The sequence below is a fragment of the Dufourea novaeangliae genome, unplaced genomic scaffold, assembly GCF_001272555.1.
Source record: "Dufourea novaeangliae isolate 0120121106 unplaced genomic scaffold, ASM127255v1 scaffold125, whole genome shotgun sequence".
Lineage (NCBI taxonomy): Eukaryota > Metazoa > Arthropoda > Insecta > Hymenoptera > Halictidae > Dufourea > Dufourea novaeangliae.
In genome coordinates, this window is record NW_015374020.1 from 232,396 (window position 1) to 259,664 (window position 27,269).

The window sequence follows — 27,269 nt, forward strand, 5'->3', positions numbered from 1 at the left end:
AGCGCGATGCATTGTGACGTTGGTGAACCTTGAGCTGTTACGATCTCGTTCCATACGTCGCTAATCAGTGGGCCGTGGATATTTTATGGATTTAGGATACAGATGCTTGGATTTGGTAATCGTGCGCAACAATAATTTATTTATTTATTTAGTTATTAAACGGGTATAAACCCGGTGTATATACATAACAATTTAAAGAAAATAAAATTTGAAACAGTTACAGGAACATAGTATACACATATATATATCCTTCTTTTAACAAAATTACGATTTACTCACAAAATAATTTGGTTAGTCACAAAGTAAAGTGATGACTAGACTGGGGATTTTATGCATTCATAACATATAGAGGTCTGTAAAATACAATAAACGGTAAAACTTTCATCAGAACCAACGAGTTTTCTATTTTATTCTGCACCCAATATGATACTTAAGAGAAGAAAGACATTCCTACGTTTGCTCTTATCTTTATGAATTACATTCGAAAATATGATGAACATTTAACAGAAAAAGATGTTCCTTAGGTACCTAATTCTTCGTGGAACAGAAAGCATTCCACATTTTCCCGCGCCATAAAGATTTTAGGAATGCAGCGAGGCCGTTTCGAATGCAACGTAATTTCCTCGCCATAACGGTTGCGCGTTTGCAGAGGCTGAATACGCGTGCATCTCGTATCTTCTGTTCCGCCGATGTCGAACCGCAGGCATTCTAATGCCGGATCGCGGACAAAGATTGCGCTCTGCCCATTATTCTTTCGCTTTTTCGCGATTTACGTAACGTTTCGCCGGTCGCAACACCATTAGCACGTTCCGCTTGCATTATGCAGGTGTCCTCGAGTGTACACTTCGCTCCATAGATCCGTTCTGTTCGAAACAAAAATGACAGACTTTTTCTCTTCGAACTGTTGCTGCTTTTATTACATGCTTGAAAGATTAATATTGAAATAAGAATAATTAAGACTGTTCGGTTTCAATTGTTTGAGCGTGGAATGGTTGAGAGGTAAAAAATTATTGTGAATTATGGTGGTCGATGCAGAGGAATTTTTTTCACACTGTGTACTCTATAAAAATATTATTACTATTGTTATTATACTCCTTTAACATACAATTCTAACAACACACAACTAATTGGCAGTAGTAAATTACACATGAAATGCAAGATGCAGAATATGCTCTCCGTTTATTAATGAACGGCCCAATGTGGACCACCACCACCACGGGCCCTTAATAAGTGTACACCCTCGCATTCAAAAGTTTCGCGGTGATTCGTTCTAGTTAACTGAATCTCGGATGGACTATAAATTTCATTAGCATTCTGGTGAATTTGTCCCATTTCCACCGCTGACTCCTGAATCAATACTACAGAATATTTTCTAGAACTTAAATATAAAGTCATTATTTCTTTGTACCTTTGAATAACAGAATATTTACAACACCTTCTTTTGTATATTTTAAATATGGCTTGGATTAGGTTACATTTTTACGGCTATTGAGTCTTTTTCGGCCCAGTGGCCCTTATATTTTCAAACTCATTACATCCCTGCAATTTGTTTCAACTTATAGTCGGCGAAAAAAGCATTTGCATACTCAGTTCTTTAGAAGTAACTATATGTAAAGTAGTAGCACATTAATGCAAACTATGTATGTTTTTCAGTACTTGATTGTGCACAAAAACAATATGCTCGTTTAGAAACGTCAGCAATTTTACTGTTAAAAAATAATACAAAAAACGAAATTCTCGTGGTGAATATTGCGATCTTATTTTTTCATTAAATATTCTATACGTGAGAAAGCTGTGAAACGATTGTTTATTAATATTTATTTCGTGTTCTTTAGTGCTGTATAAAATGTAGAATTGAATTGTGGGCTACAGGTGGGTTGAAATATGTTTGAAGTAGATTTTTGTCTATAGTCTGGTTTTCTAATCACACTTTGTCTATTTCAGATTTTATTACTATATAATATTCTTACTCTAGAGATAAATATAGCAGAAATTCCTTTCAAGTCAGATATATGAAATAATATTAGATAAATTGGGACATTTGTAGTAAAGTTTTTGAAGAATTTCCCTAGTTAAACATCATCTTCGATATTTCACTGAAAATCTGATCTGAGTAAAGTGCAAGCTGTCTTGCGAAATTTAATATTCCCCCTTGATGTTTAAGTATCTAAAAATATTCCACAGTATTCTTAATCGATCGATTTTATTACTTTATCTGATTAATTTAGCGTCGAACGTTTGTTTCCGGTGTATAATCAAGACATTTGCGTGTCAAACGAAATTTCCGCGAATGATTTACTTTGGTTAATGAAATCCCGGCTGTGATGTATTGCTCAATTACTTCGTGTAAGTTAATTTATGGGTATATCTTGGCTGTACGTTGCGCCAGTGCACCGCAAACATAGTCTTCAGCAAATATTTTCCGGCCCTTCGGTCTTACCCCTAAAACTTGCTTGAATATTCATATCACATTACTACATTATACTTTGTCCTTCCGACACACATCTATCGTTAATTATATTACTGTTCGAACGTGTCTTTTAATTTAAAGTACCCAGGATTTTATTATTATTAGAATGTCTGACCAAAGACGGTCCTGTTCCACTTATTGCAGGAACAATTTAGACTTATATGTATATTTGTTTTGCTCTTTTCCTGAGTAATAACCATAACTGCTGAGACTATAATAAACTGTCATGATTATAAAATGTGAAATATTTCATAGTATGTACTATTATAATAATTATATTGCAAGAATATATTTTATGAAACTATAAATACACAATACCTAGTATAAATGCACAACTTTTTTAGCCAGTGTACTCACAAGGAAATGGCAATTTTTTCTATTTTTGACGACTATACTCGTTACAAAGGAATGTCAATTTTGTCTGTTTCCGACGAGTATACTCGTCATAAAGAAATGATACAAGATTTTTGTGTCTTTAACAAGTATACTGGTAATACGAACAAAATTGTCATTGACTTAGAAAATTTAGAAGAATTATAAGTGAACATAATGCGTGTACAAAAATGTAATTTGTCTATACCGATGGAATATTCAGAATAAACTCCACCTCACCCGCACTACATGTCCACCCACTAACCTCAGTTTCTCCATTTTGTTTCAGATACGACGATACGGTAACATCGAACACACCAAACCAGAAACAAACATATCAATTCATATCAAACCTCATCATATCGATCTCCCGCGCATCGTCTGACCCGGGTGACACTTAATCACCAACCGACTGAACATATCGATCCTCTTCCAAATTCCCCGTCAGATCCAACGATGATTCATTCTCCACGCAGTCGCGTCAACTGTCGATCACACGGGACCGACAAGGTACTATCGTAACCAAAAAGTCCCTCGAGAAACCCTAGATACGCTTTTGCAAGCGTCAACCGTTCGAAATATTCCGTGGACTGTCGTTCCCGCGAGGAGGACCAGAGAAACGAAGAAAGAGGATGTTGCTGAGGTAACACGATCTATCGGGTCGGCTGAGAAAACGATAGCTGATTGAACCGTGCCAGAGACCAGGAGGGAGATCATCAGGTGACGAAACGGAGAGGATTCCGGTGAACGGAACTGAAAGTATAAAATGGGTTTTCCACGAAGGAGATCCTTGTGGCTGAAGGTGGCCATTTTAGCCACGGCGGTTTGGGCCACCGTCTGCTTCCTGCTGTACACGGAGGACCGAGCAAACGCCGCCGTGCAGGGTTTGGCTCCATCGGGCGTCGCGGCGCCTCAGATGGCCAATGGTTTTGTGCCAGCAGCCGCCCCTCTTAGGAAGGAGACACCATTGAACGTGCAGCCGAAGCAGAAGGTTGTGCAGGCTGGTCCCGAGCAAGGTAATGAATTTGTTGCTTATATTCGCGTTTCTATGGCCGGGCTACCCATCTACAAAAGGTGTCCGAATAAACAAGGATAAATTTAACAATATAACATGATATACAGGGTGTTCCGCTCAGCAACAGGCCACCTACATATTTTCTCTATCAGTGATCGTTCAAAAAATATTTTTTACGTAATTGAAATGGTTTCAACAGATGAATTAAATGGCGGCAAACATTTTTCATAAGTGTAATTTTTAAAATGATCTTTTCAAGGTCATTCGTGTTTTTTTTTACATATATGCACATAACTTTTTCTGTCGTATGTTATAGCCAATTTTATTGTGCATTTATCCATGTATAATAGTATCATCTTGAAATGACCTTGAACTCTAAAAATTTTAAGTTCACTTATATAATTTCTTCCACCGTCTGATTCGTCTCTTGAAACCATTTAAATTACGTAACAAAATATTTCTCGTATGATTACAGATAGAGAAGATATTTAGTTGACCTGTTTTAATCCGAGCACCCCGTATATCTATTTTGTCTTTCTCATTTTTTTTTTTTAAATTCATTTAAAAAATTTTGTTTAAAAAATAATTTTCCCAAATCTCGAAATCCACGCAAGCGAAGCCACGGGAAAAAAGCTAGTGTTACATAAAAATCTGCAGTCCACCGATGCCCAACAAATTAAACCAACGAAGGCCGTGGTGCAATATAGGGAAGCTATAAAGGCCCCCGGGATAAATACAGAAAGTTGCAGTCGGTGTTTTCAAGGAGAATCCAGCGTCAGGTGGGCACCGGTGATGCACGGCGCGAATTTTACCGCGGCGAAGTTCGCGAGCGGACTGCTCCGCTAGGCGTTAAAGCAATTTGTCCTGCTCTTTACGGCCTTTCGCCCGTACACACGCGGAGCCCAACTTCGCGGTGTGCCGGCAGGGATGAAATTCTTTTTAAGAAGAGCCCAGGACGTCGTTGGAAACGGGTAGAAGTCGCGCGTCCATACCGTGCCGGGCGCTTTCTACCGTCCTGGCTTTACCTATGCCCTCCCCGCCAATATGGCGCCCAAGAATAAAAGTTGAGTTTATGCGGAAAAGCTCTTAGAACAGAAACAGCCTCGGCCTCGGGTATGCGAAACGTCCTGAAAATTCAATTCACTCATTAGATTAAGTTTGTGCGGTGTATGGATTATTTAATTCAGAATTAGGATTGGTACCGAGGTGATACCGTACTATGTACTGTCGAGGTGGTTTATAGGTCAGGATGACACTCCTAGATATTACTGCGTTTCACTATGTATTATTCGACTAAAATTGTGCGCAATTCTGGTCTGAGAGACTCTGCTGATTTTCTTTTTTTTTATTCTTCTATTTTCTGGAGGTTCGTCAATTTAAGTCAAATCTAAGAAGGTAGAACAGCTCGTCTGTCTACTCTATGATATTTCTTAAGAAAATGTGTGGCTGAAATAAAACAGTAAGAGGAATTATCAAGAATCTTGTATACTTATATCTCAATATCCTAGACGTTCAGAAGTTTCGTAGAGTCAAATTGGACTTTGCGTCCCGAAGATTGTTCCCCGGTACTAATGGGTTAAATAGTGTTCAATAAAAAACTCAACGAATGAAAAACAGAATGAAATATTTAAATAGTAAAATTTATTTACTAAAGTTCATGTCTTTTTCGACACATTTTTCAGGTGGTGGCGTACTTGCCGCACCTCGGGACCAAGACACAAGTGCGCCTGGTGAAATGGGACGGCCAGTGATTCTGCCAACGAATTTGACTACCGAAACGAAAAAACTTGTTGACGATGGATGGTTGAACAACGCGTTCAATCAGTACGTCAGCGACTTGATTTCCGTTCACAGAACGCTACCGGACCCTCGTGATCCATGGTGAGTGATAAGATAATATTTCTTCTTCAATAATTTTTCAGTTATCTCATATTTAGCTACTTGAATGAAAAAAGAAATAAAAAACCATATGTGAACAGTTTTCAAGTATCTTGAATACGAATTGCAGTAAAACAATGAAGATAACATAATTCAGGCCCCATTAATGGGTTAATCTCCCGAGTCCCCAACACAATTTCCTCCATTCTTTACAAAACCAAATTCTGGTTGTTCAATATTGTAGCAGCACGCTAACCACGCCAGGATGTGTAGCGTGACCGCCGATCGGTCCTACTTAACACCGCCGGAAGCCTCTAAATCAGGGCCACCTGTTCGCGGACCACCTGCGCGTACGGTCTCACCCTTTTCCGCACTACTAGCCGTTCAGTTCCACGGACGTCGCGCCGCGGTGACCCGCGCCATGCAGACGCGTCCACGAATTTCACCCTTCCCCTCTGCTCCCTGATAATGTCCGTTAATATCATGTAAATTGTAATTAATATTCATGGGGTTATAATTCGCCGCGCCGGCTGCGCTCGGAGCCGAAAGTTTTACCGAGAATTTACGCCACCGGCCGGGGAACATATTTTGGGGCCGGGGGGGGGGGGTGCGCGCAATCCCCGATCGTCGGCCAGATACACCGTCGGCTTCTGTTGTGAAATAAATCGTCGGTGGTAAGGCGAACCGCGAAGATTTATTGCGGAATTATGAAGAATGATCCAACGATACCGGACCACCCTTCAACGCCACGATAAATCGACCATGGTTTTTGATATTTTTGAACGTAGAATGTAGATAGGGCTTTTCAACCCTTGTGTTTTTTTAGATCTCACGTTGATGGTTCCTGATCGTCGACACGTGACTTCGATACTATCGGAGGTTACGACGCTTTCATGGCCCCGATGGGTGTTTTTTCTTTAGTTTTCTTGAGATATCACCCAAAGGGATTAATTTGCATAGTTTGTCTTGGGAGTTGATGTTTAGTGATTTTTGAACGAGAAAGATTGTTGCTGAGTATTTTGGTGTTTGGAGCACTTTTCTGGTGTATGGGATTTTAATGCATGCGGTGGGTTATGGATTGGTTTTGGAACTTTTAAGATCGGTATGTTACCTTCAATGTTCTTTATTTATTTATTTAAAGTCCTATGCACCTGTTTAGGTTATTAACCATTACTGTATTATTCTTCTACTGTACTGAACACGTTCGATGCTAATGAAATACAAATTTCCCACCAAAGTTTCTGTCATCGTCCGCAACGGGTCTAGTTTGACCCAGCGCCCCGTCAGTAACCCTGAACCATTCCTCAAAATAATTTCAAAAAAGTTTCCAACTACTAATTAAACTGTCTGCTCAGTCCACTGAAACAACCGTGTATTTTCCTTCTCGGTGTGAACTCTTCCTCGCTGAATGCAATAAAAACCTTTTCCAGCGGCGTTTAACACCTGAGAAAAAGGTTGCAGCGGGCGACAGAATTCTCGGCTTTTATCATCGGAATTAATTCAATCCAGGGCGTCGATTAATGAACAAATTCACGTTAAAGGATCCCATTTAAACGGCACACCTGATTCGTGAATATTCAGCCGGAGGAACGGGCCCCGTCGACATATTCATTAAGTCGTAGGAAGAGAAAGTTTATCCGTAACAGATCGTTTAATTGATTTCACGGTTCGCCGCCGGTTCAAAGACGACTCCTTGCCGCTCCATCGGGATACGAGGTTTATCGCGGGCTCCTCGAGGAAACCCCCTCAATTATGCAAAACAAACCTAGAGAATCTCTCTCTCTCTATCTCCCCTTTAAATAAAATACTCGCCGTTGCGAAAAAAGAGCCGCAAAATCGATCCTGTCTTCTGCGATGCGAACTGGAACAATCAGAGGAATCCTTTATTTTATCGTTAAAATCGTAACATCGTCAATTTATACACGTGGCTCTAATGATTTGATTACTCATTGTAAATGTATATAGTTTTGATATAAAATAATTAATATTTTAGTACAAATGGGCAGAGTTTAGACGACCAAAAATGTATCACTAACTGTTTTGTTTTAGCCCCTTGTTTTATTGACACTTTAGCCATTATTATTGCCAGGTAGATTTGCAGGCCACAGTAAAGGTGCCAATTAGCCATAAAATTCCAAACTGTTGGCCACTTGGAGACTATTAAATTCAATATTTTGAATACCCAATAGGTCCATGAACTTAATGACATGGCCCATTGGAGCATTTTGTGTATTTACATCCGCCAATCATATGACTTCCATACATCCCTTTTATTGCCCAAGTCAACGTGTTGTCATTCAGTATACTTTCAGTCTCTCTATGAAACACTCGTTCGTCTAGAAAATCGGGCAAACCTTATTTCAATTTCGTTTGCTTCCTTTTTCTAACATTCTTCTTTCTAGCCTTTCAATGTTAGTGCTTAAGTGGTAAATAGTTGACTATAGCATGCTTGTGGAGAGATAATACTGTGTTTCGTGGCGTGAATAGTGCGAGCTGTACAGTGCAAATGTGATTCGTTTTGGACCCTCAAAAGAATTCCAGTGATCGAACACTTTGCTACAGTCAACGGAGACTACAAACGGTGAGTCGAGACGAAATTGGATCCAGAACACCCATCGTATTAATTAATATCACTCGATAACTGTATCACTAAAGCATATTCTACATTATCGAGCGTATAAAATTAGCATCGTGATCGGACGCAGACATCTGAGCTCTCCCGCGAAGCGAGGATGTTTAATTGAAATTGTATCGTGAAATAATTAACTCGGGACTGTGCTTAACTTAATAAGAAACTTTCGTGGAAACTTTTGTCAATTAATTGCGATCATAACTGATAGGAGGTAAGTTTGCAGAACTCCGGAGAGGCTTTTACGGAATTAGTTTCTTTCGCGCGGAGGGTCGAGGAGGGGGATTAAAATCTGTTTTTGCTTTGGAAGCACAAAATACTTTCAACTATCAATTGAATATTTATATAATTCTTGAAAATTGAAAGTCACACGTTTCCAGTAACAGGATATAAATTTTATTTTAATAAGAACAATTAGATTGCAGATTTTATGCATATGCAGTGCACACAGCAGTAAAAGATACAGAAAAAGAAATATTAATGAATACTAAACACATTGTTTATTTTGTTTTTAATGCCTATTCATTTCTATTAATTTAACAGAATCCTTGCTCATTTTTTTCGTATTAATTCTTCAATTCCAGCGTAAATAATTTAGATACTCATAATTCGCGGGACACTCTGTTCATTTTGACGTAAGACAATGGTAACAAACGTCCCAGGAAAAATATGAAATATGTCTTCGAGTAAAAAAAACACCTAGTTACGGGATGGACAATAAAAACCATTCTTACGAGTTGTGAAATTATTATCGGACGAGTTGTCCACGGTGTTCATAACTTCTCGTTAACCGAGTCCACCATATTTTTACTTTCTTACTGACCTCTGCCCGTCTGCTCGCGTGGGTATACCTTGGGAATCTTCGCTAGCAGCAACAATTGAAGATCTCTGGTTGATCTCTTGTGGAAGTTCGTAATCAGATGCAGCTTGTTGTCTACGAGAGAAAGTTAACTACGCGATCTTTTTATCCAGTAATGGGCAATGAAACTGAAGAAGTTACGTGAATTATGCTAGTATTTACGCTGTAAAAACACTTATTGCACATAGTTTCTCTATTTATCGCGACGAAATACATCGAATACGAGTAATTTAGCATTGGCAGAGTAGAGGGGGTAGCATCAATTGTACACAAACTAAATAAACTCTGGCCAGGGCTGGTAATTGAAAAATATCAGCGTCTCGCCATTGGCCCGCTCACGCGAGACGGAAATCGGCCAGTCAGCCCGCCGTCCCAGCCGCATACTTTTTCATTACCGTTCGCGCGTTCTCCACCCACTCTCTCCCGCTCTCGCGTCTCGCCCGGGACTAAATTACGGCGTGCAGTTGCTTGTTCCGAGAACAAAAGGAGGGGATCCTTCCACCGAATCGTTGGCCCCGTGGACGGGCACGGGGAAAGGTAGAAATAAATAATTGAGCAGGTTTTATTTAAGAGGGTGCAGCCGAAGAAGAGAGTTTTTCTGGCGATCCTAGGGGCAGGAAAACTAAATCCTCTCCGTCTCTCTCCGTGCGTTGCTTCAGCGTAATTATACCTATATACTTTAACGTACAGCATGTAATAAATAGACTACGTATGTTTATGCAAAATCACATTTTTTTATTCTAATATACAAAAATAAAAATTAAACAGAATTCGATTTCCTACATTAGGGTTTTTAATATATTATTAATAATAAAGTAATACTAGTAAATTTTGTTAAAGTCTTTGTCACTGTGTTTTACGAACGAGATAATGTTATAAATGCATAAACATTCGCGGACTAGTAATAAAATAGAGGCAACGAGAACTATTAACAAAATATAATTCAACCATCGATAACGAGAATTAATTTTTCCGCTTCGACCATTGGTTTCAATAATTGCAGTGTAAAATTGATCCGTTCATGACACATCAACGGTGAGCCACGATACTGCGCTCGGATCCGCCTTTGGCGCGAGACCTTGATTAAAATACTTCGTCAGCTTCCTGATACTTTGAAGCATCGTTCTGTTCGATATGCACAGGAAGTTAATCCCCTTTCGAACGCGGCGGCATGCCTTTGCTCGGCGCAGCTCGGGCGAAACGGGAATTGCGTATCGTTTCGGTGTAATGAGTTACTCGCGAAATAGAAAAGCAATTCTGACTGGTACCCACCGAGGAGTGGAGAAGGAGCGCTTTCACCGTGAACCCAGTCATGGACTAATGTTTGCGAAAACATTATCAACCCATAGAGCGATTTTTGTATCGTATAATGATTGAAAATTACTAGGCTTCTTATCTATAAGCACGGAGATTTAAAAGTTTATTAATAGGCTACCGATCAGTAGAAAAAAAAAAAAAAAAAAAAAAAAAAAAAAAGAAAAAATGATCTTTGAACAATTTTGTTCTTCCATTACAAGTGACTGATTCAAATAATTTAACTTTATTCTGTGAAGTTTGTTTTTCATACAAGTAACTGAGAAGACCTCATTTAGGTGAGACCACCCTGTATTTTAAATGTAAACAATTCACTATATTTTTATAAAATTCCGTGTCTTTTTTTTCTATATAATTAAATTCTTATGCTACTCGAACAGTGTCCATGTGTTTTCATGCATTATCTCGACTAGTCATCTTTAATTTGAATCCAGTTCTACCAATTGTTCGCTACTCAAACACGTTGGTATCGCTTTCGAAGAAGCTTCACCGGTTTCGACAGGCCAGGCAATCGTAGTGTTTTAAAGCGCCCGCTCGTATCGAGTGAAATGTACACGGTTCACGTTCGAACGGTTTTCTCTAGGAGACCGGAAACAAGGTTCGAGCCCTGCCGCGGCAAGATGAAACACGGCCCTTTTTGGGCGACCGTAAACGAAAATTCAAACAAGGTGATTCTAAATAAAGCAGCATCAGCAGCCTCGAAACCCGGGCGTAGCGAGTTTGCGCCGCGGGAATTATTTGCGAAGAGCAATTTCGACACGGTTTCCAATCAAGACACACGTCGCGGCGAACTCAAACACAGAAACGGTGTATCAAATAGTATACCTTGAGCACCGAATCGGGCATCGCGACAGAATAATTCTCGTCGGGTAAAATGACAACCGTAATGAAATTTTTCAACGATATTTCCGATGACATTATTCTGTGTGTAGAATAAAATGAATGAAACAGACAGCGGGCGCAGTGAATAATAAATCGTTGATCCGCGTGGCTCGAGTTCGTTCACTCTTTGGATCGATACTAAAGGGGGCTAGAATAAGATTTACGGTTGGTTGTGACGCAACGTAGTCACAATTGGTGAATTTTCATTATTTATAATGTTGTGTAACTTGAAGAATCTAACATTACTTTTATTTTAGTCTTATACTGAAGGACATTCGAATATCATGCTTATAAATTTCACGTTAATTATGTCACAGTACAAAGAAAAATTAAATTTCATTAAAATAATTAGGGAACACTTTGTCAACCAGAATATTTGTTGCTTCGAGATTAACAATTTCTTTTTTTAGACTTTGAAAAATAAATATCATTAAAGTGATAATATTATCCGTGTGTACGTTAATTTCGATATTTGGGGAAATTGTTTCCAGAGGAATGAATGTAATCGAAAACCATTTAATATCCCAACGATTGAAATTAATTTATTAATTTATTCAATGGACAACATTTCATCGATGCCACACCGTTTGTTTTTGGAAATTGATTTCATTTGCGCGTTGGGTAAATGACGTTATTTGTAAATAAATGATATATATTTCTCCTACATGTACACAAAATTACATTGCCTGAAATTTGGATTTCGTATATTCAGAGTTATCAATTTAAACGAGAACGTGATGCAATTAATGTTCATCGGAAAACACATATCATTGGTATAATCTTCATTAATACGTTCGATTTTGAGTACTTTTAACTTTTATCTTATAGAAATTCGGGTCACCCAAATTATATAAAATCCATAAAATCATACCAACGTAAAAGTATTCGTAACCATGTGTAAATCACACAGCAGTATGTAAATCATTCTGTCGATTTTTGTCAGTACAATTAATTAAATTTAATTAGACCAATATATATATAGATACGATTAAAGAGAATCTCAGGGATTAAATCATTAAACGAGAATAGTTTTTAATAAGTAGGCTGCAGATGTTTTGCGCAAATATAGGTTTTCATAGATTATTTTAGAAAAACCAGTATCAAAGAAAATTTTGTTCTATTGGTAAAGCTGTTCATTAATCCTATTATTTTTTTCTTGTTACAAATGACTGTTATTATTACATTTCCAAGTTGATTTTTTAAAATTAAACGGTTCATGTTGCATCTATCACATGGCCGTTACTATGTAATATATGTTCCTTTGAAACTAAACTTCATCGAATCGGAGGGATTCTTTGGAGCATTTTAATGAATTTATGATTCCATTTTCTGTTAAGAAAGCTGTAGTTGTATGCATGTCGTACTTCTTCCCTGTAGTTCGTATTTGACGCATTCAAAGGAAAAAAAAAAAATGATTGTATTGCTCCCTAGTATGATAAAATGATCTCAGGAATCATTTTACCCATATGCTATATTATTGTTTTTTATTTTAGTTACAACAATTCCCCGTCAGTATGAAAGAAAAACAACGCGTCGAAGCTGTTTTTATTTAAATAAAATGTAATAACTTAAATGCTTTTTAATGTCCGTCGTATTTACTATCAGTAGGTATAAAATGATCCCCGGGGATCATTTTATACACATACATTAGACAATGATCCTTAAGTATGCCTTCAAAGAAATGTGAATAAAAAATATAATTGATCGCGTAGCTAAATTCTATTTAAGCCAATGATAAGATAGATAGACTAACTTACAAAAACTACTTTACTCTTATTTAAATAATGAGCATTTGTATTTTTTATATAAGTTACGCCTTAAAGGGATAGTTTTAGATACCTTTCCCCTACACTGATCCCATAACATTCTAATCACCCAGGAAACCTTCAGTCGACACGCGTCGAAGTTTCTCGGCGTCGCGTATCCAAACAATAAACACTTAACGATCCCCAAGGTGTCCCGTTCGCGTCATCCTGTATTCCAACGGAACGACATCTCGAAAACCAGCTTATTCGACGCGAAACGCCATAATGACGGCCGGAAACTCGTTCGCAGGAGCAATTCTAGACCGTAGCCAAGGAAAGTCGAGTGGAGTCGTCTCGGTCCCGAGTGGGAGCTTTCGAACACTTCGTAGCCGGAAGAAATAAGTTGGCGTGCCAGCCAAATCGCGCCGCGAATGCATAACGATCGCCGTGCGTCCCATTGTGCCCGGCTGGAAATCCATTCCTGGGGTCCTATTGTGGCGTTCTCGGGCTTCCTCCGGGTCCTCCGGTCTCTTCCGTCGAGGTGTTACCGTGGACCTGGAAATGGCTAGCGCCCCGCTAACGCGTTCCGTGGCCGTAAATATATATGTATGTATACCTAAACCCCGGCAGTGGAGTGGACCACGCGGGAAAGTGCACGGCAACGACGGGAAAACCGGTAGCAGACGCTATTCCTGATGTCACTGTCCCCTAAACATGACACTTTTCGTCGGGGTGGAACTAATGGACGTGTTGTGGACGCGGATCCAGCTGGTTCTGGTTTCAATTACTTACATCTGTAATCCTAGGGAAACCGATTACTGTCTTGGGGGGATATAGAGAGAGGATAGGGGACCAGGTGTGACCCTAGGTTGTATTTTTAAGTAATATTTCTAGCTTTTATTTTATAGTGTTTCAGACCTAGCCTCTATGTTATATGGTGTATCTGATGTAGCTGTTACCGTGTAGTATTTCTACCTTTAACTTTGTAGTTTCAGATCTAGCTTTTCCTTTGTACAGTATTCCTACTTGTATGGAAAATGATATATGTTTGCAGAATTGTTCTGATAATTTATTTTGTCAAGTATTCATTGTTAATTTTTTCTATTTGTATGAAGGTATTACTTAGTACATAAGTAAAATTGAGTTGCAGACGGTTGGAAAATGTAGATTTATGTTTATACTAATATTTTAACCGTTATTGTGAATACTATTCTGAAATATTTGATTCGAAATTAGTTATTGTTATAGGTTACTGTCAAAATTTGAACAACAAAGTGCAGTCAAAATTACACAAGTTTGCAGTGCTTACTATCACATTCCGAAAATTGATCCATTTCTGTTTAAAATCTTCACGTATCTATATTCCTTAGGCATTTAATCCATGGTTCGGAACAATGTTTCAGCTACACATGTTGCAAAGTTACACTCAAGCTATTAATTACGCGCATAAACGAGCCTTAAAGATGTTCGATGAACAATTCGAGGGAATTTCCGACATGAGGATTTATCTTCCGGCTGTCGAGATAGGTATTAATTAGTCGACGCACGCCAAGCATTTAATTGTGGTGGTTTTGCACGCCTGGACGAAACGAGGGCTGCTCGCACAACACGCAGAGAGGATTGTTGTTGCCGGCAGCGATTTCGCCCACTGCTCGATGCGCCGGTTTTCCAAGTGAAGTGGAACCAACCAACCCAGACGAACCTCTCTTGTTCGCAGTCGTATTTGCGTAGCTTTTATCGACTCCGACCGACTTTCGTTCACCGGTTTGCTTGGCTTACAAACGACCAGAGCAAAGTCTGTTGTGAACGTCGATGATCTCTTCAATCCCCCCCCATTTTGTTCGCTGTCTCAATATCTAAAATGGTTGTGTCGAGCAGGCTTCGTATCTGTACGAAACCTCCGAAACAGTAATTTTATCAAAGTCATAAAAACTATTTAAATTATATTACTTGCAAATTATGAACTCTTTGGGTATCGATTTAATTCGTAGAAACTTTCCAGACGGATCAAAATTAATCATTTTCTACATACCCTAAGCCCTAAGACATTGAGTTCAACAATCAATCAATAGATTTTATTTAAAAATTCACTTATTTCCTTAAAATCAGTGACATATCGCCGTTAGTTTATGAAATATTTAATATTCCGTGCAGGTGAGTGTTCGAACACTCACCGAGGATTCACTGTCGTTGCAGTTTAAGGTGGTGCTATTCTTTGTTTTATTAAGTATTCGCCTGTACTTATAGAGTGACCAGTTCTTACACGGGCAACAATTATTCCTTATTCCCATCTATTTATTATGCTGTCCGGAAAGAAAGTTTTAGTTAGAACACTTATCCTATGAAAATATACAAGTTTATCTTGAAGAATAGTCTATTACCTTTCAAGGAACAACCCATCCCTAAAATTCGCTAAGTCTGCACATTCCATGAGCATTAAACTTATTTTCCAAATCAATTTAAATTACACAAATTTCCAGCATATTCTTTTTTTTCTATTAATAATTCGCCTGTACTTATAAAGTCATCAGTTCTTACTCGGGCTACAATTGTTCCTCTTCTCTCATGTATTCATATTACTGTGCGAAAAGAAAGTTTTTTATACGACGAAAAGAAAGAGAATTACACTAGTCCACTGTGCACAGATCCGGGATAGTCTTGTTGCATAGAAGCCGCGGTCTCTGGGCACTTGCTCGTCCTCGAGGGCAGTTAACCAGGAAAACGCTGGGAATCCCGTAGTCGCGAGCCTCATTTTCCGGCCCCGTTTTCCACTTTGCAGTTTATGACCGTGCGCGAAGTCGATCCTAGCGGCCGGGGGAGTCCCCTTTTTACATCTGCCCGGATTACTTTGCCGAAGTATAGCTACCGTCTGCCGGAACCAGTTTCCTCGCCCGGTGTTTCGCGAGTTAGTTCGCGCGAATTGCCTGGCTTGTTGCTTTTGATTTAAGGGAAAGATTGCTGCAAAGACGTAAAAGACTTTCCTTTATTATACGAAACGCTGTTTTCCCTTTTTTAGGTTTCGCGTAACCTGGGTGACTCGCTATTGGCTTCGCGAAATATACAAGATGTTTCCGAAATGGTGATACAAGTCGAAAACAAATGATTCTACATGGAAAAATAAGTCGAAAATGTAGAATAAAAGCTTTTGTCCGATGCTTCATTTTCGAGATAATTGAATTTGAACATCTGTTGGATGCACGTGCAATTGAATAGTACTTGGTTACCGCGTTTCATCATTACAGTCAGTTTTTACTTATTGTCAACACAATGCATACAATGACTCACACGTTCGTTCATGGAAAACTATCATTTCTGGGTGACGAAATTACGTACAAAAATTGCTAATTATATCTAAAACTTCTGAAAAATTTGTCACAATAGAACGATACAAGTGTAGGTAATTAGAATATTATAATAGAAGAATTATTCTAATATAACTACCTGTAGGAAACGTATTTATGATTATTATTAATCATGCAATATGTTTTAAAATCTTTGAAATCAAATGTTTACAACTAACTCTGTTCTACAAGGCACATAAAAAATGAAGGTTAATTCCAGACATAATACTAACAAAATATATGTGTAAACATTTGTCATATTTAAGCTGGACCATTTTTGTTGCTGCTTTAATCCTTGTTAATAATAATACTTGAAAATATTAGATCTGTATCACAGGAAATTCTCTAAATTTTACACGTTAAACCACAATGATGTTACTTCCCGTGTACTAAACTGAATTGATCTTTCTTAAAATGTTTATTCCACTGAGATTTGAACGTACGAACGTACCATGAACCTATAAAATCCACAGTTTAGTTCTACTGCGTGAGACGTCGCATCGGTGCTATCAGCTCAGTCTTATCCTTTTGAGCAAGTTTTGAGTACACAGTGCACCCTGTCCACCCCAAGTCTTCTACCATAAGGTTCCAGTATTCATCCTTAACGAACTGGTGTTCACCTTAATCCCTGTTACCCGCGGGGATTAAGTTAAGTGAAAGGGTCTTATCGCTTTAACGATGATCGACGTCCTGGATCTGAGGTCTAGATCTCTAAGTAAGGTCTTGTGTACGGCGCTGCGACGCCTCCGGTTCTTCAGGAAGTGTCAGGCGTGATGAACAGTTAACACTAACTACCGAGATTGTTCAGTGACTTTGACAGAAAAGTTTCGAAATGTTCCAAAGACTCGCGACAAAATATGTCATACTAAAAGTTTTATTTGTTAACGTTAGAACTATGAAATTCATGAAAATGATCGATTTTAGATTTCTTGTTTTGGATTTACTGAACATAATATCTATGCTATTGTCAGAATTTATTTGTTTTGAATTCTAATTCAATTACTATACATTTGATATTATACTGTATTTTATTGTATTTAATTGTGTAGTAGAAAAATGTAATTTATTAGTTTTAGTATTAAAACTCACATAGAAACTTAAAGTATACCAAATGATAATTTCAGGCTAATTACACAAACTTTGAAGAATTTTACAGTTGGTTCTACAGGGTATTCAATTAATTTCGGTAGAACCGGAAAGAAACATTTCCGAGAAACTGGACGATAATATCCATACAGTTACCAGATGAATTTATCTTTATTAAAATATCCAGTAATTTCATTACGCTGTATCCAAGTTAACATTGGAATACCCAAAAGGCTACAGAATATTCCAAAGATACGTGCCACCGAATAATATCATTAGTCATTTGGGGCAGCTAAAATGGTATCATGACGGAAAGTCGTTGCTCCCTTCGTACCGCTAGCCTTCATCCACTTCCGACGTCATCCCGACATCTCGAAGTTTGCATTCATCTTCGATATAACTTCAAATCTTGCTTCCGACATTTGACACATTATGTAGCACCGCGAAACCGTGGACCGAAATATCCCGTCAGACTCGGATGGAAAATCTCAACTCGGCGTCGCGCCCCAGATGGATCCCTTCGAATTCTAATTTCGACTCGGAAGGACAGCGAGCCCGAGCAAAACGGGGTGCGCTACGTTTTATTTCTTCTACCTTTTCTCCCTCGAGTCTTCTCCGGGTGTACACATCACTCAGAAACCTCGATGTAATTGGATTTAGCGCAATCGTGGGAATCCCCCCTCGGCACTTTCCCCTCCGGCTGGTCCTGGGACTCGAAGACACTTCCGAATCGATAGTCCATATCCAGGTGAGAATCCTCGCGAGACAGGAGCCGAATGAGAGTGTTGCTGGAAGACGAAGTCTGTCGATCAGTTTCGCAAAATCGTGGTTCGTATCGTGATAATTGAACTGTATGTATTTGTAGAATAGAGAACATCCTCGATGAGTGTTCGAAGACTCCTCGTCACTGACAACAACGAGAGGTCCCCAGTTGTCATGCTGATTTTTTAATGAATTAGCACAGCGATAAAGCTTGGAATTCTGAAAGCAATGATATTTGTTTCAGCTCCATATGGCCATTAGTTTATGAAATATTTAATGATCAGTGCCGAAAGACCCCCTCGAACACACATCGAGGATTTACTGTATTGAGCATTTACCTGTACTGGGTGTCCTTTTTAATTAGAAACGATGGAATATCTCCTAAGGAACTTGAAGATAAAGAAAATGTTCTTCCTAAAGTTTTTTAATATGCAGGGGGATGATATTATGTGGTGTAAAAAAGTTTTTGTAGGTAGAGTAGTAGGGGAGATTCTAAGGTAAAGGTTATTTGTTTGAATAGAATGATAAATAATAAAATAATAATTACTCACATAATGATTTTGTACAATTATAACACAGGATTTTGTAAAACAAAGTAAAATAGAAATTGTCATCAAATTATATATTCTAAATAGGAAATGGTATTACACATAATATATGGTACTAGATTGTACAATTTAATTTAGTGTTAATTCAGCGCTGGTAACTGTAGTATTAAATACATATACATATGCCTGTACACATGGCCGTAGCAAAATGAAATTAATCCAGAGAAATGTGCGTGTTTAAAAAATCATCGTTTTTTGCTTTTTGTAAATATTTCCTCGTTAATAATTCGTACGAGTTTCGCGAAGCAACTACTTATTTATGTATTTCAATTCCGAATCGGGCACATCGCAGAAAGACTGCAGGGTAATTGAATCGGCTGGCGTAATTAAGTTTGCAAGACTCCGGCGACTCTATTCTCGCACGGTTCGCTGTTTCAGACAGGTGAAAAACCGAGGATAGTGCATAAGTAAAGTGCAAACTGGTTTCGTTCCGAGTAAAAGATGGGACCATTTCCTGCCGCGTTCGGGGAAATCCGTTTCCAACGGCGGAAAATTTTCAATGGCTTCTTCTGCAAGGAAATGGTCTCGGTGAAATTGCAATACTGTTTCCCTTTTTTCTATTCAACTTTATAAAAATTGTTCCCCCATGCGTGCTGCCGACAGACAAACTATGATTCCACACGACAAATAAATCGATAGTACATATGTAGATGATACTTCGAGTTCTCTTGGTATATTGAAATTTTATTATATGACATTCGTTCAACATACTTTTGAAATAACAACTAAGTGGAAAACCCTTTGCACAATTCCTATTTATGTAGTTTCATTGTTTTCACTTTTTTGACAAATTTTTTATTTTGTAATTCTTATCCCATACGACTATTCTCGAAGATCATGTCCCACATAGCCAATTTCGTAACTCGTGTCTAATTTTATAATTCATGTTCCATGCGGCTAATTTTGTATCTCGTGTTCCATACGGCTAATTTCGTAATTCATGTCTAGTACGGCTAATTTCGTAATTTGTGCCGTATAAGGCTAATTTCGTAACTCGTGCACCAAACGACTAATTCAGTGATCTTTCGTCGCATTATCACGAATTCCAAGCTATCCCTGTATTTTCCGTGGTGCAATGACTGGCTCTGCATCGTCCAAACGAAGGCGTCTCTACCGCCGCGACGCATCTTCTTTTTCTAGTTTTTGCAAGGGGGCCGTGCGTTTTCCCTCGGACCACACCGCCGCGCGAGTACGTACGTCGTTGGTTATACATAAGGTTATTTGCATGTGACCGTCCTTGGCAACGTAATTTCGCGACTGTGCAATCCCATTGTCTATCGTGCCGCCTTAATTGGACGTTTCGCAGTGTAAATCCCCGTCACGGCTATAGATAATCCTAATTAGACGGGCGCCGGATTAATTCGGCGAGAATGGCGCGGCGAAATGGCACTCCTTAAATAACGCAGGACCTAACGTTCTCTATTTTTTGTTCCATGGGAATCCTTTCGCTTTGTCTGCTCCTTATCGGTCGTACGCTTATTAGACGCTTTGTTGAACATTTGAAGACTTTAGCGATGATTTTATGCATTTAATACAGGAATGAGTGTGCAACAGTGCGATAGAATGAAATCTTCGAAATATTGTTAAGAAAGATTTTATTTCACTCTTTATTAGTACTCCATTTAAATCTCGTTTTTTGCGGTTCAGTTAAAATATTACATTGATTAAGTATTCGAACGATATGCCAGTGAAGACTCCATTGTAGATGCTCATTTATTATTAAATAAATGATTAATGTAAAATAATCTTTTTTTATTCGTTAATTATAAAAGCATTATATTGAATTCTTTGTTTTTATACGTCCATTTGAAAATACGTATGGTATTGTAAAGTGACGGTAAAATATAACTCAATGAATATTTTAGAAGTAAATTACGAATATTTAAAATCCAGATACTTATGTAAAATTAATTTACAGTTTTTTCGAGTGTTATTGCTTAATTAAACAACATTTATGATTCTTTGCAAAAATCTTCGATATTCTTTAACTTATTTGAGGTATTACCCTTTGTTTCTGTATAAAAGAAAATGGTTTTACATAAATCACTGATTACAACCAACAGTTGTGCAATGAATACAGTAACACAATGAATTATGAATAGCAAGTAAAAATAAAATATGATGAGAGACATACACGAAATAATTATAGGCATCGTTAATAAGAGTCCGCGGAAAATGGGAAAAGTGGGTGAAAGAAGCGACTCTGGTTACAAAACCAAGAAAATGGGGCGGAGAATGACGACGTCGGAGGGGGTTCCAGTCGTTAGCCAACCGGAAACGAATGAATGACGCGAATGACAAGGTAAGATAGAGGAAAGAATGAAAGGAACGCGAAAAAGAATTCTCTCGGAAGGAACAGAAAAATACTCAGCCAAGGCACGGCTGCGATTTCTGTGACGCTTTTTTTTTTATCGTTACGGAGGATGTTCCACCGTGTTATTCACATCGTTGTCCAACGGGGCGAGAGTGTTTCGTGTAATTGGAACCCCGCCGTTTTCGTTAGGCGGAGTTGGAGTTTTAGAGAGAAATTTTAATGAACGTTCCTGCGTGGGGGACTAGGTGACTCGTTTAATACTGGAATGTATAATTCCAGTATTTCGTTTCATTATTTATAATAAATCTCTCTCTTTTGTTTTAGAGATTTTTCTGTCAGTCTGCGCATTATTCACGGAACTTGTTATTCGTATAATGTTTGGTTACAAATTCATTCGAATTTTTTTGTAATACGTGTTGGTATTTTGATTTTATATTTTCGTATGTAGTTTGGGAACTAACGGGTCAGTTTGTTTAAATTTTTTAAAACACATGCACGATATAGTTTTGGTAATTTTTTGATGTAGTTTATGTGCTATTGACTGTATTGTTATTTTTTCGTCAAATATCTAAATATTCCTTTTTTATGATGATTCCTTTTATACATCATACAGAGTCAATAATCACGAGGACTCTGTATATTTATTTATTTCGAAACGTTTAAATTTTTTTCATTATTCGATACAGCTTATGCAGGAATATAATACAAAGTAAATTCATTCCATCAACAAAAGTTTCTGAAGCATTACAAATCCTTGAATCGGGTCATTTCTGATCCATATCGGAACATCGTGTAGAACTTTCATCAATACTTTTAGCCTGCATTTCAGCCTAATGCTTACCGTCTGGGTCCCGAGTGACCCACGTTCGTCATCCAACAATCAACATTCAAATCCCGATGCTCAGTTATGTTTTCCCCCTGTAAAAGTGTAATCAATCAGGCGACGGTCTACAAAAAGCCTTTTTTCCTTTACAACACTCAGAATAGGTGCAATTACCTTGTTCCAGAACGTTAGTCCATGTTTCTTCCTAAATTCACCAGCGCAGCCAGTTACTTCCTGTCGTTTCGAACAATGAGACCGGTCATTCGACAAAACGAGCGTGATTTTTACATGGCTCACGTGGTGCCACGAGAGGTTCTTAGACCTCGTGTCGTGCAAATACGGCGATCCAGTTCTCTCGCAATCTCTCAATCTCGCCATTATTTCCGATCATATCAATCAGCTAATGGGAGGTGGCTATAGGAAGAAGGTGATGGAAGGGGGGGAAGGGGTGGTGGTAATTTTCATTCTGTGCGCGAAACCTGTCGTTCGGGGTAGCAATTTTCCGTCGGTGCACCGGTAATCGATCACCGTAAATCCAACGTCGGGCAGACAGCGCAGAGCTGTACAAAAGACGCCTGGTACACCTGTATCGAGGAGGTACAAATCGCGATACCGTGGCGGTATTAAAGCGGGCCGCGTTGTTCTCGTTACGGGTTCGAGCAAATAAATAAAGGTCGAGACCGGAGCCGCTTATTTTCCAAGAGTTACATATAATTTTAATACCGAATACTGTTTTGGAAACAGTAGACGTTGTACGGTCTTCGGAAGAGTGGTGGAGAGGAGTTCTGGTTGGTAAGATGGAAAACTGTATTCCTTTAGTGGCGAAAAGGTATTCTGGTTGGTAAAATTGTATACAGTAGGGTGGCTCTTATTTACTGTTAACGGAAATTTTCTTTAACTTCTTTTTCGCACCGCCCGAATAGTTTCGGGCCTCCAACTCGCTTTTGATCGTACACGACGTACATATAAACCTACCTTTAAATAATGTCCCCCTTAGTTTATAGCCCGTAACTTCTTCCGAAGATTTCTTTTTCTATGTCGCTGAACTTTTCTCCGCGGGCTCGGCAAAAGCTGGACGCTCGGCCGCGTTTCATTTCTTAATGGCCATGTCGTTCGATCTTTTTGCAAAGTCGATCATTCCGAAAAGAAACGAGTGAAGGACCAGGTCCAAGTTTTTCTTCAATTTTTAATGATACTTTCGAACATGACCCACGGTCAGAGAGGAGATAGTTTTCCTAGAAGGGAAGGTCATGCAATAGGAACTGAAATATCGTCGAAGTTCCTTGTGAATCTTTCCGTAACATCCAGTTCCTTTCGTTGAAACGATAACTTCCGGAAGTCATCGTTCAGGGTTTTCTTAGGACCGGCGGAAATATCTCCTCGTTCTGTCCGTGTTCCATTATAATTCTCCCTTTTGCTTTTATTCATTTCATCTTTTGTCATTTTCCTACCAACCTGTCGCCATCGTTTCCCTGATAACGTTCCTCTCGCCGCCGCCATTACTTCCTTATTGCCTGTCGTTCGTAATAAGCCACTAAAAGGAGCTACTTCGTTCACTCGGGGCTTCCTTGTTCCACGGCAATCACTTAATTGCTGCGATCCGTTGCTCGCCGTTTAAGAATCGCGTTAATTAATATTTTATCTTGAGTTCCGTCTTCATTTTGAGAGAATGGATATTAATCGAGGAAGAGAAACTCGTGATCGATTTCGACGGAAAGACTAACTTTCTTTCATGAATATGATAGATCAGGTTAGAGTAATGTTAGCATCAGTAGCAGGTAAATGTTAAAAGTTGGGAACGCGGGTTGCGAGTATGGTGTGGACATAGAAAATTTAGTTGAAGTCTATGCAGGGTTTTGTAGCGCAGTGCCCTGCTTTGTACTTGCGAATTTACACTTTGGATGTATATCGCGAATGATTCATTCACAATCCATTAAAGTTATCAAGAGTAGAGGCAGGCTCTATTTTGTTCACTGGTCACTTCGGATGTCCATTTTGGATGTTTACTTTGGGTGTTCGCTTGGAATGTTAGATTCGGATGTTCGCTTTGGATGCTCACTTTGAACGGACACTTTGGATGAAATGCAGATGAAAACAATCTTCTCTAAATACGTCTTTCGCGTCACCAAGATTTATCCAAGCCAGTTGCCTGTTAAATATCACTCCATAACCAGGGGAATCTCCTGGCTGTTTATGGGACAATCCCATGTACTTTCACTGGGGTCGCCTATAACTGGAAGCAGCGGGAACCGTCTCTTTGGCATAAATTTACTCTGAAAACTCTTTTACTCAAACAATCATGTGTAATTTATCAAAATCATTAAAACAGGTGGATGTTATTTCACAAGGACGTGTCCCAATCTCGATTTTACGAAGAATGATCGCGTCGCTTGGAAACGCATCACCGATGCAACCTTGCTCGCAGTCTCTCCCCCCCCTCCCTCCCTCCCTCCCTCCGAAATCGTCCTCTCCTGTTGGCTTTTACGAGGCATTCGCAGTTTCTCGAAGCGTAAGCATGGGTACTATCGTTTTACTTGCACGTGACGTGAACGCCTCGTAAAACTCAATCGGGAAGAACGTCTTTGCACCAGCTCTCCTATCGCCTTCCCCCCAGTAGTCCCCCGAAATTCAACAAGGCCAATTTACCGCGACGTACGCGATCTCTCCCACGGTTGCTAAAACGCTTCCCCGACCCGCCCGGAACACTTTGCATCGACGCAATTTCCGCAATCGCCGGGAAATATGTTTATACGGAAGTCTGTAAATGATTGAGCCGGAGGTTAAAGGGTTGCATTCGCGTGGCTGCAGTTTCGCCACGGCTGAAGAAACGGGGAATGAAGCTGTTGAAATTTCATCGGTCTGCTCGTTTCGCTGAATAATTAAACGGAGATCGTTTACGTGAACCGAAGTTTCCTTAGATTGTTCCGTGAAAACTGCAATCAGGAGAAATATTATTTTCATATAACCTTCTCAGACTTTTGCACATTGAAATGCACAATAATTTTAACGTTTGTTCTGAAGCTATTTTACGTTTTATTTTCGCAATATTTCATAAAGCAATTCATAAGGACAAGAACAAAAGCAGGAATTCTTTTTTTTCTTGAGTATTTTATTTACGTGAGAATAAAATTAAAAGAAAACTCGTTGTATTTAATTTGAAAGTGTTTTTATTGTATTCACAGAACCCTATAGATCAGCGGTTCCCAACCTGAAGTAAGTACGCGAATCCTCAGTGATATGCGAAAAAAAGTGAAATAACAGCATCTATTCAATTCAAATTACAATCATTTTTCTAATATTAAGGGATATGATTTTGGGGGAAATTGGCTGCCGAGTGGTATGCAAGTCACCTATCAGCCGGTGAACCTAACCTAAGATCGATAAAATCCTCTAATCAAATTCTCCCAAGCATCTCCTACATGCTCCACATTCCAGTTTCGTCTCCTCCAGTTTAGTCCTTCAATTTACTCTCATTTTCAGCTCGCCGAAAGCCAGAGATCCGGTATCACAAGCGAATTTCTCGTACCGTTGTACTACCTCCTAATTGGCTAATTACCCAGTATGCCAGAGGAACTAGTCTCCAAGCATTCCATGTAGTCGAGCCGACATCGCGGATCGGAAAACGTTCCCTCGAAGTGGATGAATTAATTCCCAACTGGGGGGATCTTTTTCCATGCCGACAAGTCGCTTCCAAGTTTCCTCCTCGCACGAACAAGATGGCCGCCGCCGCCGCCGCCGCCGCGCGATCGACAATGCGCGGCACTTGTCGCCAGAGGATGGATCGCGCGAATGAAATTATTCGAAAGTTTACTACCCTTCTATGTCAAGAATCGTCAACGAATTTGCATTCCGTACCCCTCTATGTCGTGATCTTTCTCCCGAGATTCTCGATCCCACGATGCTCGTACGCGTGAGCTTCTTCTTGTCGTTGTCAAATTTCGTCGCTTCTTTGTCTCTGTTTCTGGTTCACGACTTAAACCGTAAAATACAGTTCATCCTCTTCTATTATACTAAATACGTCAGGAGCCTCTTTCAACGGTGAAAAGCGCCCAAAGACCGGTGGATGAAATGTAGTGAAATGTTTAAGTTTATTCGTGGCCGCATGTCAAAGAGCTCTTTGTGGAGAAGTTGGCCGTTCCAATTCAGTGAATTTTGTTCTTCTCTCGGTCTGGTTGGATTGCTATGAGACGAAGACATCGTCGCAGTTGTTCCCTTAACCGTGGTTCGTTCAAAAAGTTATAACTACGACGCTTTAAACCGGCGATTGAGGATTTGTCGCGGGAAGAAAGGCTGGTGAATTGTTGTTTCGACGGACGGTTCTGCGAAGGAGACTCTGTTTTCATTTCTCGGTGGGGAAATGTTCTTTGTGTTTTAAATGACAGCTTTTTGAAAGGTTAAGAGATACATATATCTAATATATTTTAACAGAAAGCTAATTTCCTATATGTATAATAGTACGACATAAATAATATTGGATATAATGTTATACTGAAAGAAAGTATTAATATTGAAAGCGTGCTACACTGTCTTATAAATGTTTTTATCTCCCACTGCATACGTACATGAATGTTTATTTCACTGTATAAAACTACATTCCTAACAACATTCTGTAACGTCAGACGGGGTCAATTGATTAATAAATCAGAGAACTCGACGGAACGTCGTACAAGATGTTTTTTGCTGGTCTATTTGGACCAGCTTTAAAGGTTGTTTCATTATTCAGTGCGTCTCGTCAAAGGTCGTGTACTCCAAACGGTGGCTGCATTTGGCAATAGCTATGTAAGATTTACGCAAAACGCTTCTGGTCCGGAAAAGGCATAGAATATAGGTACTCTTTTTAAGCGCCGAAACGCTTTGTGTCCTTCTGTGTCAAATTGACATAGTGGTAAAAAATTAATATAATACAGAAATAAGTAGGTAAACTTGCAAATTCTTTATAGTAAATTCACGGAGCCTCAACTAAATTTATTTACACATGATAGAATAATATCATTTCGTAGAAGAAAAATGTGTCAATAGAAATAGATACAAGGGACCGATAAGGGTCATAATCCTATAAAAAATATTCATTTCAACTTTTCAACAATTTCGTAATACCTTATTACACTCCCTTCATATTTGATAAACGTCCCGATGTTTATGGATGGGAGTGTAAATACGCAGGGACACGT

At 39.0% G+C, this 27,269-nt stretch overlaps 1 protein-coding gene and 1 long non-coding RNA gene across 4 annotated transcripts in view; both read left to right on the forward strand.

Annotated features, from left to right (window-relative positions):
* The window catches only part of LOC107188980, an 82,639-nt gene extending 79,294 nt beyond the window's left edge, over positions 1 to 3,345 (forward strand). Inside the window, exon 3 of the long non-coding RNA XR_001516229.1 lies at positions 3,132 to 3,345. This is a non-coding gene — a long non-coding RNA (uncharacterized LOC107188980). The remainder of the gene's footprint in view (positions 1 to 3,131) is intronic.
* A 108-nt stretch (positions 3,346 to 3,453) lies between these two features.
* The window catches only part of LOC107188979 (putative polypeptide N-acetylgalactosaminyltransferase 9), a 70,908-nt gene continuing 47,092 nt past the window's right edge, over positions 3,454 to 27,269 (forward strand). For all 3 annotated transcript variants that reach the window (XM_015577391.1, XM_015577392.1, XM_015577393.1), the window contains exons 1-2: positions 3,454 to 3,858; positions 5,540 to 5,738. In XM_015577391.1, the coding sequence (XP_015432877.1) occupies positions 3,609 to 3,858; positions 5,540 to 5,738 (449 nt within the window). In that variant the 5' untranslated portion in view covers positions 3,454 to 3,608. The remainder of the gene's footprint in view (positions 3,859 to 5,539; positions 5,739 to 27,269) is intronic.